The following is a 14,466-nucleotide window of genomic DNA, read 5'->3' on the forward strand; positions in this document are numbered from 1 at the left end:
CCTTTGCCAACTCCAGATTGTTCATATTCTTCAGTGTTTTGCTCAACCCAATATAAATGACTCAAATGACTGGGCGACCAGCACTTCCCTAGTGAAATTATTCCACCCTTTAAAAGGCCTTGATGTCTCCTACTCTGTAATTTGTTATTTAGTCCTTTAACCATTTAACTGCTTTTCAGCCCTTCTGACTGGTGGCAATCCTCCTCTCACCATATTGGTGTATTTTGGAGGCTGCAAAATAGAATAGATACTGGTACTATCCCTCCTTCCTAGAGTCATAGGTTTTAAGGCCAGAAGGGACCGTTCTGATCATCTAGTCGGACCACCTGCATAACACATGCTATAGAATTTTGCCAAGTGCTTTCTCCATTAAGCCCTGTTTGAACTGGAGCAGGCCTTCTAAAATGGCATCCAATTTTGATATTAAATTGATTGAAAGTCAGTTTAGAGATGGCAGCCTACAGTGACGGTAGAAGACATCTGATATACTGATTTTACTGAAGTTCCCTGCAGGTACTTGTATGTTAGCTCATTACTAATTGAGTACATTTAGCATAATTGTATACGCCTGTCACTCATCACACCATGACAAATGTCTCCACTTATCCAGATATAAGATTAATACAGAAACTGGTTTTACCTGCTTCCTAATGTGGTGTCGTTTTCCAGTTGTCGGATAAGAAGCTTGGCTATGGCAGTGAAACTGTTACTCATACGGTAGATATCTCTGCTCTGGTTGCCCAGAATATTTGAGAAGGTGTCGGTGATGTTCTTAATCTCCAGCAGAAGGATATGGTGAAACGAGTGCTCCATGTTGGCCAGCTGATTTACCAAATAGATCAGACACATCCTGGCTCTCTCCTATCCATTAAGAGAAGATAAATCATTTTAAAATGAATGCCTTTAATATTTGTTTAAAACTAAAGCCGACTGTGTGTATGCTACTGAGAAAAGCACAAAGGCAACGTGCAAGTGGTTGTTTCCTGGATTACTGAGAAAAGAACAATTGCATCAATTGGTGACATTATTTTTACGTACAGTTCATTTTATTCTATATTATCTATGCTGGCCTGACACCAATACACCTGACCTACAATTTACAGCTGTAGAGAGAGACTTGAAGGACAAATTCCTGAAGGCATTGACTTCAGAGTGGCAGCCTGGCCCAGAGGGTAGGGCACCGGAATAGGAATCAGGAGACGTGGGCTCTATTGCTGACTTTGCCACTGGTCTGCTGTGTGAACTTGGGAAAATCTGTTTACCTTTCTCTCCTGTGTTTCCCCTCCCACCTGTTGTTCGTTATGCTGTAACATCTTCAGGGCAGGAATTATTTCTCATGATGGGCCTGGTTCTCATTTACACTAAAGCCCCTCTGGCAGCATAAAAGATTGATACCTACTTTAAGGCCCCTTTACGCTACCAGAGTGCTGTAAAGGGCTTTAGAGGATCAGGGCCAAAACAGACATTCACTTAGAAAATCTTCCCATAAATAACTTTATAAATAAATGGAGATATCATTGAGTTCAGCCCCCTGCCTTTGCTAGCAGGACCAAGGACTGATTTTTGCCCCACATCCCTAAGTGGCCCCTCTCAAAGATTGAACTCACAACCCTGGGTTTAGGAGGCCAATGCTCAAACCACTGAGCTATCCCTCCCCCCCCCTTTAAGGAAATGCACAATTTAGGTGAAAAGGCCCTATATGCAGTTAAACAGCTCGTAGTTCATTTGCATAACTGTAGAACAACATTTAAAATGATTGTATAAGTGCAACCAGCAGCTGAACAGCATAAAGAGCATTATCACTTTAGTTATGCATTTCCTTAAAGTTTTTCCATGTGAATGTCTGTTTTTTTAAAGGATTATTAAAGTGTCTCCCATCTAATTTTACTGGGCTCAGAGCTGATCGGGGCTATTGCATTTGTACACTTTAGCGGTGTCTAAACTAACCAGTCTCACCCTGTATGTGTACCGTCAATGAGTAGACACTCTTCTATCAAACACTGCTATCATCTTGCGCCTGCTCTTGCTTCCAATGAGCCAGTGTGAGTTTGGGCATTCAATTCAGAGGGAGCAGGATCATGATCCATATAAGTTAATACTATAGACACTGTCGCAGATCCTAATATAATTCCTCGGGTAATGCAGATATTATAGTTTTCTCTCGAAGATACGCTGGGATTTCCTCCTTGCAATTGGTAATATCTCCAAGTGTAATAAAAACTACATATATAAATGTTGTTCTTCTAGAAATATATGTTAGGATCTCCTATATATAGTGTGTATATATATATATAATATAGTATATATATAGTATCTGAAAGTGTGTGTGTGTGTATCTATTTATATCAGATCCTAAAGTATATCTCCATGAGATGTTCCAAGGTTTCTCTGTTTTGTTAGGATAGCTCCATTGACTGTAATACATTCAAACTCCACATTCATCAAAACATTAGAGGAACAAGTATTGAGAAAAGTGCACAGGAACCACAAATTGCAGCAGTACTAGCCAGATTCAATGAAACAGACTCCAGGCAAGAAACTCAGTTGGTGTAAATGGGTGTAGTTCCATTGAAATCACAGTCTACTCAGTACACACTTTATAAGTTGTTATAAAACGAGGAATAAATTTTGCTTTCAGGATCTATAGTAAATAAAAATAAAAACATTGTAGCAGAATCCAAAACTTCTTTCTTTGGTTCCCAAAAATTAGCAGAACAATACTCCAAGTGTACTTCAGTGTAATGACATTCTCATGTCTGTTCTTCTTGGGCTATTTAAGAAGGGAAGAAAATAATAATTTCCAATACAGTTGGGACATGAAAATACCGCAGAGACTTCAGCAAAACCATTGTCTAAATATAACCAGAAAAATATTTATAAAAGAAAAACTAGTGGACTCATTTCAAATGGAGCAGTATCTCATATACTGAACAGTGACTACACATAGGATGAGTTGTTTCTTCTCTTCAACATATATTAAAAGATAACCATAGGTGAATCTATTTGTTGGAAAGCTATGGTCTGACTCAGTGCCTTTTTCTCTTTTCTTTATGGGTCTGAGAGATCTTAACTTTTTGGTATATATTCACTTATTTATTTAGAAGACATTCCTCCCTTCAGGAGATAAACAAGGGCTCAATTAACATCTAACACACATTTTTTGTTTCCTAAACAATATTTGTAGCAGACATAACTAGAATGGAAGTTTCCACCATTTTCATGATATTGTGATCCAGCTGGAATGACTCCAGCAATGCTAAAATGCTGCTGTTTGCCCAGAAAGGGGTAGAACAATAAACTGTAGCTAGTAATATAATATGTAATTATTATACAAAGCAAAATTACAGGGAAAAAACTCAGCATGAAAGCAGCCATTATCTCTGCCACAATTTAGATTAAAAACTCCTCATAAAATGTATTTAGATGTAAATAACCATTGTTATTTTAAGCTTGATTATTTCGTATATTTATGTGCTTTACCAAAAGCATCTCTTGCATTTTATGGCATTACATTACCTGTTATGGGGAAAGATTTAAAATAAAAAAAATCAAGATCAGCAACATTTTAAAAAAGATTCGCTGTGTGGAATCAAGCAGGATCAGGAAACTAGAAAAGAAACCCAGAGTAACTCCAGATTTACATTGGTGAGCTGAAAACAGTATTGGCTCAAAACACTCAGCACTTGTAGGATTCCTAAAAATGTCCAATTGACTATCCCGCCCAAACTGGAGATGCTTTACTTTTGAAAAATTGCCAATTAAGGGTCAAATTCTGCCTTCAGATTCATACATGAGGCCCCCACTAAAGTCAGTGGAATCTGTGTGTGTGAAAGGAGGGCAGACTTACATCTAAGGGGATGTATTAGGCTTTTCTAGCAAGATCTCATCTCTTTAGGGGTTCTATCTAAACTATCTGGGTACTGAATACATTTTAGTACAGCACAAGAAGTTGCTTCCAGAAGTTAGAAGCATTACATTACTTTCTATCTACCTTTACAGTCTATACCCAAAAAGGGCCAAATCCTGAAATCCTTGCCCACTCATTCAAATAAACCTCCCAAAGGAAGGAACTAGGAGTAAATAAATAACGACTTCAGGATTTGGATCAGGACAATTAATAGTAAAAATAACCTTAAGCAAGCTGCCTTAAACTCCCAATAAACGGTAAACAAATAGCAAAATGCCGACAATACCTTTGTTATTCCAATTTCTCACCTATTTTCTTCATGTGGTATTTCTGGGGTTGACCCTCCTCTAAATTTAACTGGCCTATGCAAATGGCATATCTGTAACAAAGCTCCATCTCAAGCTATTTTATATAAAAAAGGTGAAAAATCACAAAAGAGACATATTTAGAATGACTCTCAGGACACACAATATTTGCACCACCAAGATGAGCTGCAAGATAAGAAGGGGTCATCAGTACATGTACGTGGGTATCATAGAATCAGAGAATATCAAGGTTGGAAGGGACCTCAGGAGGTCATCTAGTCCAACCCCCTGCTCAAAGCAGGACCAATCCCCAACTAAATCATCCCAGACAGGGCTTCGTCAAGCCTGACCTTAAAAACCTCTAAGGAAGGAGATTCCATCACCTCCCCAGGTAACCCATTCTAGTGCTTCACCACCCTCCTAGTGAAAAAGGTTTTCCTAAAATCCAACCTAAACCTCCCCAACTGCAACTTGAGACTGTTACTCCTTGTTCTGTCATAGAATCATAGAATATCAGGGTTGGAAGAGACCTCAGGAGGTCATCTAGTCCAACCCCCTGCTCAAAGCAGGACCTAATCCCAACTAAATCATCCCAGCCAGGGCTTTGTCAAGCCTGACCTTAAAAACCTCTAAGGAAGGAGATTCCACCACCTCCCTAGATAACCCATTCCAGTGCTTCACCACCCTCCTTGTGAAAAAGTTTTTCCTAATATCCAATCTAAACCACCCCCACTGCAACTTGAGACCATTACTCCTTGTTCTGTCATCTGCTACCACTGAGAACAGTCTAGATCCATCCTCTCTGGAACCCCCTTTCAGGTAGTTGAAAGCAGCTATCAAATCCCCCCTCATTCTTCTCTTCTGCAGACTAAACAATCCCAGTTTCCTCAGCCTCTCCTCATAACTCATGTGCTCCAGCCCGCTAATCATTTTTGTTGCCCTCCGCTGGACTCTTTCCAGTTTTTCCACATCCTTCTTGTAGTGTGGGGCCCAAAACTGGACAGGGTACTCCAGGTGAGGCCTCACCAATGTCGAATAGAGGGGAACTCTATTCCCCTCGAATAGAGGGGAACTCCGCTGTACTCTTTCCAATTTTTCCACATCCTTCTTATAGTCCTGATCACTTTCCTCTCCTCTAAGTGCATCAGAATTGATTCCTTGAGGACCTGCTCCATGATTTTTCCAGGGACTGAGGTGAGGCTGACTGGCCTGTAGTTCCCCGGATCCTCCTTCTTCCCTTTTTTAAAGATGGGCACTACATTAGCCTTTTTCCAGTCATCCAGGACCTCCCCCAATTGCCTTGAGTTTTCAAAGATAATGGCCAATGGATCTGCAATCACATCCACTAACTCCTTTAGCACCCTTGGATGCAGAGCATCCAGCCCCATGGACTTGTGCTCGTCCAGCTTTTCGAAATAGTCCTGAACCACTTCTTTCTCCACAGAGGGCTGGTCACCTCCGCCCCATGCTGTGCTGCCCAGTGCAGTAGTCTGGGAGCTGACCTTGTTCGTGAAGACAGAGGCAAAAAAAGCATTGAGTACATTAGCTTTTTCCACATCCTCTGTCACTAGGTTGCCTCCCTCATTCAGTAAGGGGCCCCCACTTTCCTTGACCTTCTTCTTGTTGCTAACATACCTGAAGAAACCCTTCTTGTTACTCCTAACATCTCTTCCTAGCTGCAACTCCAAGTGTGATTTGGCCTTCCTGATTTCACTCCTGTATGCCTGAGCAATATTTTTATACTCCTCCCTGGTCATTTGTCCAATCTTCCACTTCTTGTAAGCTTCTTTTTTGTGTTTAAGATCAGTAAGGATTTCACTGTTAAGCCAAGCTGGTCGCCTGCCATATATACTATTCTTTCTACACATCAGGATGGTTTGTTCCTGCAACCTCAATAAGGATTCTTTAAAATACAGCCAGCTCTCCTGGACTCCTTTCCCCCTCATGTTATTCTCCCAGGGGATCCTGCGCATCAGTTCCCTGAGGCAGTCAAAGTCTGCTTTTCTGAAGTCCAGGGTCTGTATTTTGCTGCTCTTCTTTCTTCCTTGTGTCAGGATCCTGAACTCGACCATCTCATGGTCACTGCCTCCCAGGTTCCCATCCACTTTTGCTTCCCCTACTAATTCTTCCCTGTTTGTGAGCAGCAGGTCAAGAAGATCTCTGCCCCTAGTTGGTTTCTCAGCACATACACCAGGAAATTGTCCCCTACACATTCCAAAAACTTCCTGGATTGTCTGTGCACCACTGTATTGCTCTCCCGGCAGATATCGGGGTAATTGAAGTCTCCCATGAGAACCAGGGCCTGTGATCTAGTAACTTCTGTTAGTTGCTGGAAGAAAGCCTCGTCCACCTCATCCCCCTGGTCTGGTGGTCTATAGCAGACTCCCACCACGACATCACCCTTGTTGCTCACATTTCAAAACTTAATCCAGAGACTCTCAGGGTAGTACTCAAGGGAGTAGTTGTTCTATTGCTTATACATCTCTGCTGCAAACCCCATCAAAATAAATTAGGCTATTTCCTTTGGTCAGTTGCTGCAATGTTTATGGCTATACAGCTATGCTTGCACGAGATTATTACTTTTATTATTTTTCCTGGGTGCACTAATTATTCATTTTCTAAATACTTGACATCTGTTCAGTTTTTATGATGCCAGCTGTGTGTCTGCTTATTTTATCTTTAGTTGATTTGCTGCACTGTCGTAAATAACATCCGAAGGTTATAAGTGAGTGAAATTTTTGAAGGATTCAAAGAAATGAATTTTTTTTCAGAAGTCTACCTACAGCTGAGAAACGGGCAGCTTCAGGGGCTCTGCAGACACCAAAACAGCACCACCGCCTCTGCCTGCTCAATGTGGGGTGGGGGCAGAACCTCTGAAGAGAGCTAATGCGCTATTTTAACAAAACCTTGGGAAGAAAACTGGAGCATGAGCTGAGGACCACCGTGTTATTATGGGAGACCAAAAAAAGTTCCCCTATGAACAGCACAAAATACCTCCCCAAAGCTTTCAAAACCTGCTTAACCCCCTAAGAGGGACCTTGTATACAGACCCCACCCCACCCTACATGGCAACATATTACACTATTACTAAAATACCACTCTGGCCCACTTTTTTTCCTTTTTAAAAATCAGAGCTAAATGTCACATTTTAGGTTGCATGCACTAATTATACCAGGCAGAATGATACTACTGGGATGCTGTGACTAACAGAGCCCAGAACCAAAACTTTCAGGAACAACGTTAGTAATTGTATATTTTACCCCCACTCCCAGAATTCAGGAACACTCAAACTTCCAATAACAACATGCAATGCACCATTTGGGCAAAAACCAAGGGGTAGATTCTGTGCAGTACAGAACGTACAGGTCAGGAGGTGAAGGGTGAAGGTAGCTTTAAGTCACCCTTGCAGCCTCCTAAGTCTAAGCTACTCCCACAGCTGCAGGCCCCAGACATAATTTAGACAGACTTGAAGGCCTAAGTTAGAGTAACCTCCTTAGGCTGTGCCGCATCTTGATAGTGTTCATCTCCACCACACCCCTCCTGCCCCCAACCCCACCCTGGACGTGCTGCTTCCAAGCCGGACACACCAGTGGTTGTAGGGGAGTCCTTGAAGGACAGCCTATAGCTATCCTCCTTACTTCCTACACCAAGGAATTGTTCCCTGACCAGAAGCAGGGTGTGTAGGACCCCGTATGCCACTCTGGCCCCTCTTCCCAGCAAAAAGTAGCCAGAGCAGGAACGAGAGTCTGACTCTGAGCATGGACAATATCAGACCAAAGAACTGAAGCTGGATGTTTCAGAAGGTTATAAGTGTGTGTAACCAGGCGGCAGATACTGGCAAATTGTTTGCGAGCCTTAACAATGCTCGATCTGGCCTGAGAACAATATGAAATACATGAGTGTCTCCTGAACCCATTGAACAATGTGGTTCAGAGAAGAGTCAGTAAGTAAAGCTAAATAAGCGGGGCACACAGACAGGTCCAAAGCACATTCCTCTTCTTGTCTGTACTGTTTCTAACCCAATTAGTCATTTGGATCAGGGTAGACAACTTCCATTACCTAGGACAGCAGTTCTCAAACTTTACCAACCCAAGGACCCCCATTCTGATTTAATTTTTTTCCCAGACCCCCAAGATCTACGCTCAGCCCCAGGCCCCACCCCCCCTCCCCCCCTTCCCCCAAGGCTCCACCCCTGCCCCTCCTCTTCCCTCCCACAGCTGTTCCCCAGTGTGCAGGAGGCACTGGGAGGGAGGAGGAGGAGTTGATCAGCGGGGCCCAGTTTGAGAAACGCTGACCCAGGACATTTTTTAGAAAGCAAAAAAAGGGGAGAGGAGTTGCTTGACCATTTTGGAAAGTTCACCTTTGCTTGTTGCTTCTATAAATGTTTTTCAATATCTAGTGAAAGGTCTGCCAGATGTCACTGGAACAGGACAAACAAGTCAAATTTATGTTATCCCTTCAAATATTCAGTGTTCATTGCTACATAGCCAGACTGTAACTAAACACTACGCTAAGTCAGCATGTTACAGCTAGTTAGAAAACAAGACATATGACACAGGAAATAACTTCAGTTACTAAACACTTACAGAAGATAAGTTCAGAGGAAATAAACCACAGGTATATGGCCCAGTTGAGACTGAAGAGTGTTTGGTAGCTACACCTCTACATATAACGTCAGATGAAATATATAGGAAAAATACTCAGCAAATTGTTTCTTTGTAAACTGATTTATTACTGTTTAATATTTCAGTCTCTGTATGAGATGCAAAATCCATCTAGACCATTACTCCCTTATACTTGGTATAAATCAACTGAAGTGCCAATGTACTGATTAAGAGGCTGTAGCTGAATGCAGCAGAAAAGTGGTTAAAGCAATACACATCTATTGGGATCTGTGACTCTCTCAAAGGGGAGAAAGATGGTCTAATGGTCTAAATACAGAACCTGAATCAAATGCCTCAGTTCTAATTACAGCTCTGCCACTATTAGGTTTAATTAGTTTGAGATTGTAAAGCTTTTGTGTGATGTGAGCTGCTAAGAATTGTTCATAGAAATGAACAGATGCTACACGGGATTGGTCAATAGCAATTGCTGGGGAAGGTTAATTTGACAAGGTTCCCTAACCAACCTAAAAGGCAGCAACAAGCTAATTTTGGCTCACTCTGCCCTGCTAGCCTGGGTTTTTGACACTAATGGCAGATAAACTTGCTGAGCTGAAACAGAGGTCTGTTCCACCACTGTGAGCAGACAGCAGCTATTGCCTGTCTGTTGTGGCACTATATACTGCAAATCAAGAGCCAAAAGACGGAATTTGCCTTATTGCAACAAGTGAACTCAAACCAAAAAAAAATGGCTTTTGCTTGTATATTTCACTCGGTCCATTATTAAACAAAAGTGACATCCTTAGACTAGAAATGCTCATGGGGATGGTATATACACCACTTGCTGCCCCTCCCCTCCCCATTCTCAAAAAGTCATCAATTGATTTTCAAGTACAGCTAGTTATAGTGACACTTAAGCAAGGTACAAACAATTACTTGGAGCCTAGACTTTTGGGGCCCCTGCAGTCTGCACTGATTTATCAGCCCTTGCATGCTTAATCTCCCCATCAACCAACTGGACTGTAGAGGAAGAATCACACCTCCAACCCCTGAACTCATCCCCTGAACCAGAATCCAAATGGTCACATCCCAATTTCCTCCTTCCTCTGCATCAGACTCTCACTTTAAATAAAAGCAACTACCTAACCTAAGTTTATGGGAATGACAATTCCTCATCCATCAAAACAGTTGCATGAAGGAGCATTTTCCCATAAACGTCACTACATTCCTGATGTGTTCTTATCACATCAATTTATCCTTTGCAACACTAGTGATGGACACAACATAGCTAGATATAACTCGAGTCTGTCTGAAGTACACCAGGGCAGGCAATGTACAGTATAAGAGAGTCTCTGTTGGGTTAAGCCAGCTGAACTGCGCCTTCATCTTGATGGCTGATCATTTATCAGAGCTTGCAGTCTTCCCTTCTAGTTCCCCCTATGGCTCCTTCCTCATCAAATATATTTATTACTTCTATGTGCTGATGTCTGTCAGTGAGCTGTGTGACGAGCTGCAGAACACAGAGGCACAGTGATGCCTCACGATACAAAATTAATATTTTGGGATGAAGGAAGATGGGTGCTAGGAGAAAGAGTATTTACTCCAGAGATTCTTTGTAGATCAATATCACTATTTAGGACCCTGGATATCATCTGTAGCTAAGCAAATGAAGATAATGATAACAATAATCAAATGTCATGTTCCATAACCTAAGTACCTGTGTGGGGTCAGGAAGTTTGTTTGTGTTTGTGTTTGATTTGTTTGTTTGGGGAGTGGGGGAGCACATGGTTTCAGTACTTTAAGATATCTTTTTTCACTTTCCTTGGACATATTTACTATTAGTCTCTACTGGTTGCAGGGTAGAGGACAAGATGAACCAAAGGCCTGGAAGTTAGGACTCTAAATACTTTTGTGGATGTGGCCCAAGGTCTGATCCAGGAAGGAAAATCTTATGGTAAATTCCTAATTTAAGAATTTAGGAAGCACCTGTATGCAGGACATTTATATTCTGTGTACTACTGGCAAGTGGCTGAATAGTCTAACTGCATCTTTTATTTAGATCAGGTAGTCACTGAAGAACATGCTGGAAGCAGCAGTCACATTAGGAAACTCACTTGGTGCTCAAGTGTGATACAATAGCAAAAGTTCCGTTTGTGCAATCTGTTTCCATATGTTCCTTTTCCTGACGCATCTGCATTTATGCACCCAATATAGTCCGCATTAAGTTTCAATTCCTGAGACAGAATACTCTATAGTGGAGTTACTTTAGTGTCTTTCCATACATTTGACCTCAGGGAATCAATTCCATCACAGAAATTATTCAGAAATATGAGTTTCTGTTAATATAATTTATATATTTTACTTTTTTGACTCTGCAATCCACTTGCAGGCAAAACTTATGGGAGGAGCTGCAGGACTGGGCCTAAGCTCAAAATGAATCACTGAAATAAACAATGATCTTTTAGCTGAAGAAAGAAAACTAAATGTTGAGTTACATTTTTAGAAAAATGAATGCTGTTGTCTCAGGAGCAAAATACCATTATGCTGATACTTTAATAGACAATTTGAAAATAAACTTCAATAAAGGATTTTAAAACATTTAAGTTGTTCCTTGATATTCCAAAGTTATTCTACTTCTAATCTATACAGAGAGGGTCAGTTCCTGTAGCCCTTACTCAGACAAAGTCCAGTTGACTTCAGTGGCAGTTCTGCCTGAGTGATCTCTGCGCAGGATGTGAGAGGAGACTGTAGGATTTATCCCTTACTGGAATAAACTAATCAGGTTATTGTAACATAGGTACCACTTCTATGTTTCTGAAAATGTTTACATTTACTATATTCCACGTATGTTCTATCTATAATCAAGTTCTGTCACAAATCTAAAAATCTGAATAATTTACCATAAGCTGTTTGAATTCAGCACAACTTTAATTTTGATTTTACAGGCTATTGATTTGAAACAGAAGGAAAATGTCTATTAATAATTGTGAATGACACATAAAGCATATTCACAGGAATGAATATAAAACCTCATTAGAATTTATGACATGCCACGTTTCTATCTAATGGGCTCAGTGTCCTCAGAACACACCATGTCTTCTGACTAGAGAGTACTTTGCAGGTTTCCAGTGTTAATCTCAGCACGGGTTATATTTCTTAGTACTTGCAGATATCAACAAAGTAGAAGTGCTTGTGCAGCATACGGAGTTGACAGTCACTCCACTATAAATCTAAAGATGGACTATGACACAGATATTACAGAGTGATTGAACATACTACAGTGCTCTCCTTGACAAAACCCTATATAGTTAGTGATTTAGGGCATTTAAAACAGAAAACAGAGTGTGTGTGAGTGATGTTACCCTCTATTGGTTGAACCACCAAGAAGATACAGGATCTACTACTACTGTTAATTAGATACCTATCATTTAGGAGTGGAAGGACAGGGGTTCAGCCTCCATCCTCAAAGAGAGTATGTATGAAAGAGGTTTATGTACTATAGTTATGTCTGTAGTATATGGATTAGTTAAACATGCAGTAATTTATTCACTATTTGCTAATTGTGGTCTCCATTTAGAAAGACATCAAGATTTCACATTAGTGAGTAAAGCACTAAAATGTCTTACTGGTGCAAGTTATTAGCATGATATGCAAATTTATTATTCAGCCATGCACGTCCCAGTAGCATCGTGAGCCTAGATCCTTTTGCAGCATGCTGCAAGATTACTCAAAGGAGTGGGGCCCTGTAAAAAAAATTCAACCATGCTCACTCAGACAGGCTGCCAGGAGAGAGGTGACACGTACTGAATTAGAGTGGCCACAGCATTAAAAAGTCAACTCTTACCCTCCACCCCTACCCCGGCGATATTAGAGATACTGACACTTTTGTCTGTAATTAAAAAAGCAAATGAGCTGGCAATTATAGCTAATGAATGACATTTGATGGCAGCCACTGTACCTTGTGCTATATCACATGATGGTCACAAAGGAACTCCTTTAGATCTGCAAGCATACCATATAATACAATCCTCCCATCCAAACTTTTGTGGACCTTCCTATTATACAGAGTTAAAAAGACAGTATACAGAGTTGGAGTTTCCAGAATGTGTTCCCACTAATTGACTTTTTATATGTAATAATCCCATTGGTCCAGATTCTGATCCCAGTTACACCAGTGTAAATCTAGAGTAACTCAATAATGTCCATGTAGTCATTCCAGATTTACACTGGTGTTCCTGAGATGAGACTGTGGTCCATCGTCCTCAGGGAACAGTTTCAGTTTAAGGACGTGTGCGTAGAATATCCAATTAACTATGGACCCAAAGCCAAATATTTGGATTATGTTATCCAAATAAGTTCATATTTCACTGCCTTATTAAAACAACATTGGGGACTGTTTAATTTGTTTCTTAAATTTAACAACATACAAAGGCTGCAGATTTCCTCCTCCCCCCAAATGCTCTGCCTTTAATTTAAAAAGTAGATATTGCAGTCTCACGTGGCTTTGTTATCGAAATGATGATCTTTTTGTGTTGTTATATACAAGTTTTAAAGAATGACTTAAGATGAGAACAACTCCAGAACCCATAAACAGAAAAGGAGACATACTGCATCTGATGCAAGGTCCTAATTCTTCTTTAGATCTTTATCTTTCCCTGCCCCCGTCCAGTAATCTTTTGTGGAAAATTGCCCACTTCCACACGAATTCATGTCTCCCTTCTTCAGGACCCAGTACTGCATCTATATTCCTTCAGATGGCACCCAGATTGAGCTCTTTTGCTATCGGCTTGCCTATCCACCCTAATGTTATACTTGTGACATACTGTCTTATATGTACTTGGCAGTAATATTGTGAGTGTGTACAAATTGGGAGGCTTGGTTGCAAGTCCAGAAGGTACTGAATGGGGCCTCTCATCTTTTACTTAGGGCCTAGCAAACAAAGGGAGGAAAACATGTTTTTAAAAAATTAGTCATTTACCTCATCAACGTGCCCAACAGCTCCATAGATCTTTGCGGTTTGTCCAATCAGGCTCGGAAAACTCTCACCAATCTCTTTCAGCATTGGAAGAAAACTGGTCAAGGCTATCGGTTCATAGCCTGATATTTCTATCAGTATATTTAGGATAATGTCATTATGGTTAGGGTCTCTTAAGTGACCAATTAGAAAAGGGATACATTCTTTTAGCACCTATAAAATAAAAAGGAAAAATGAATCAGAAATATATTTGTAATGGAGCCAAGACAAGTACTGCATATGGCAGTGATAAAAGAGCAATTAGATTTTGATTTTGAACTATGCCAATCCATTTTTGTAATATTAAAGATTTTCCACCAGTGACAATCTTCGCATAGAGCTGCCACTGAGGTCAAGGGGAGTTTAGTTCCACACATGGAACAAGTGTGGACTTTGCCTTAAGTTCTACATGCATGAATGCAACATTTCATAATTAAGGAAATGCTTAACTGTCGAAAACCAAAACTTTCTCCTTTTGATTTGTACTAGACTAATGCTATGTTTTATTGATTAAAACAATTTGTGAATGAATCTCCCCAGTGATGCAGTAAATTAAGGATTAGTAGAAATTCTTGCTTTCCCAAGAGACTGACTAAAACCCCAGGACTAGTGGCTGAAACAAAGACAGGAATAAGGGGC

At 40.6% G+C, this 14,466-nt stretch overlaps 1 protein-coding gene across 2 annotated transcripts in view; it reads right to left on the minus strand.

Annotated features, from left to right (window-relative positions):
- The window catches only part of VEPH1 (ventricular zone expressed PH domain containing 1), a 133,511-nt gene that overhangs the window by 81,648 nt on the left and 37,397 nt on the right, over positions 1–14,466 (minus strand). For both annotated transcript variants that reach the window (XM_024192677.1, XM_024192676.1), the window contains exons 5-6: positions 13,792–14,001; positions 641–861 (exon numbers count right to left, since the gene is read on the minus strand). In XM_024192677.1, the coding sequence (XP_024048445.1) occupies positions 641–861; positions 13,792–14,001 (431 nt within the window). The remainder of the gene's footprint in view (positions 1–640; positions 862–13,791; positions 14,002–14,466) is intronic.

This window comes from Terrapene carolina, unplaced genomic scaffold, assembly GCF_002925995.2.
Source record: "Terrapene carolina triunguis isolate 2854851 unplaced genomic scaffold, T_m_triunguis-2.0 Scaffold88, whole genome shotgun sequence".
Lineage (NCBI taxonomy): Eukaryota > Metazoa > Chordata > Testudines > Emydidae > Terrapene > Terrapene triunguis.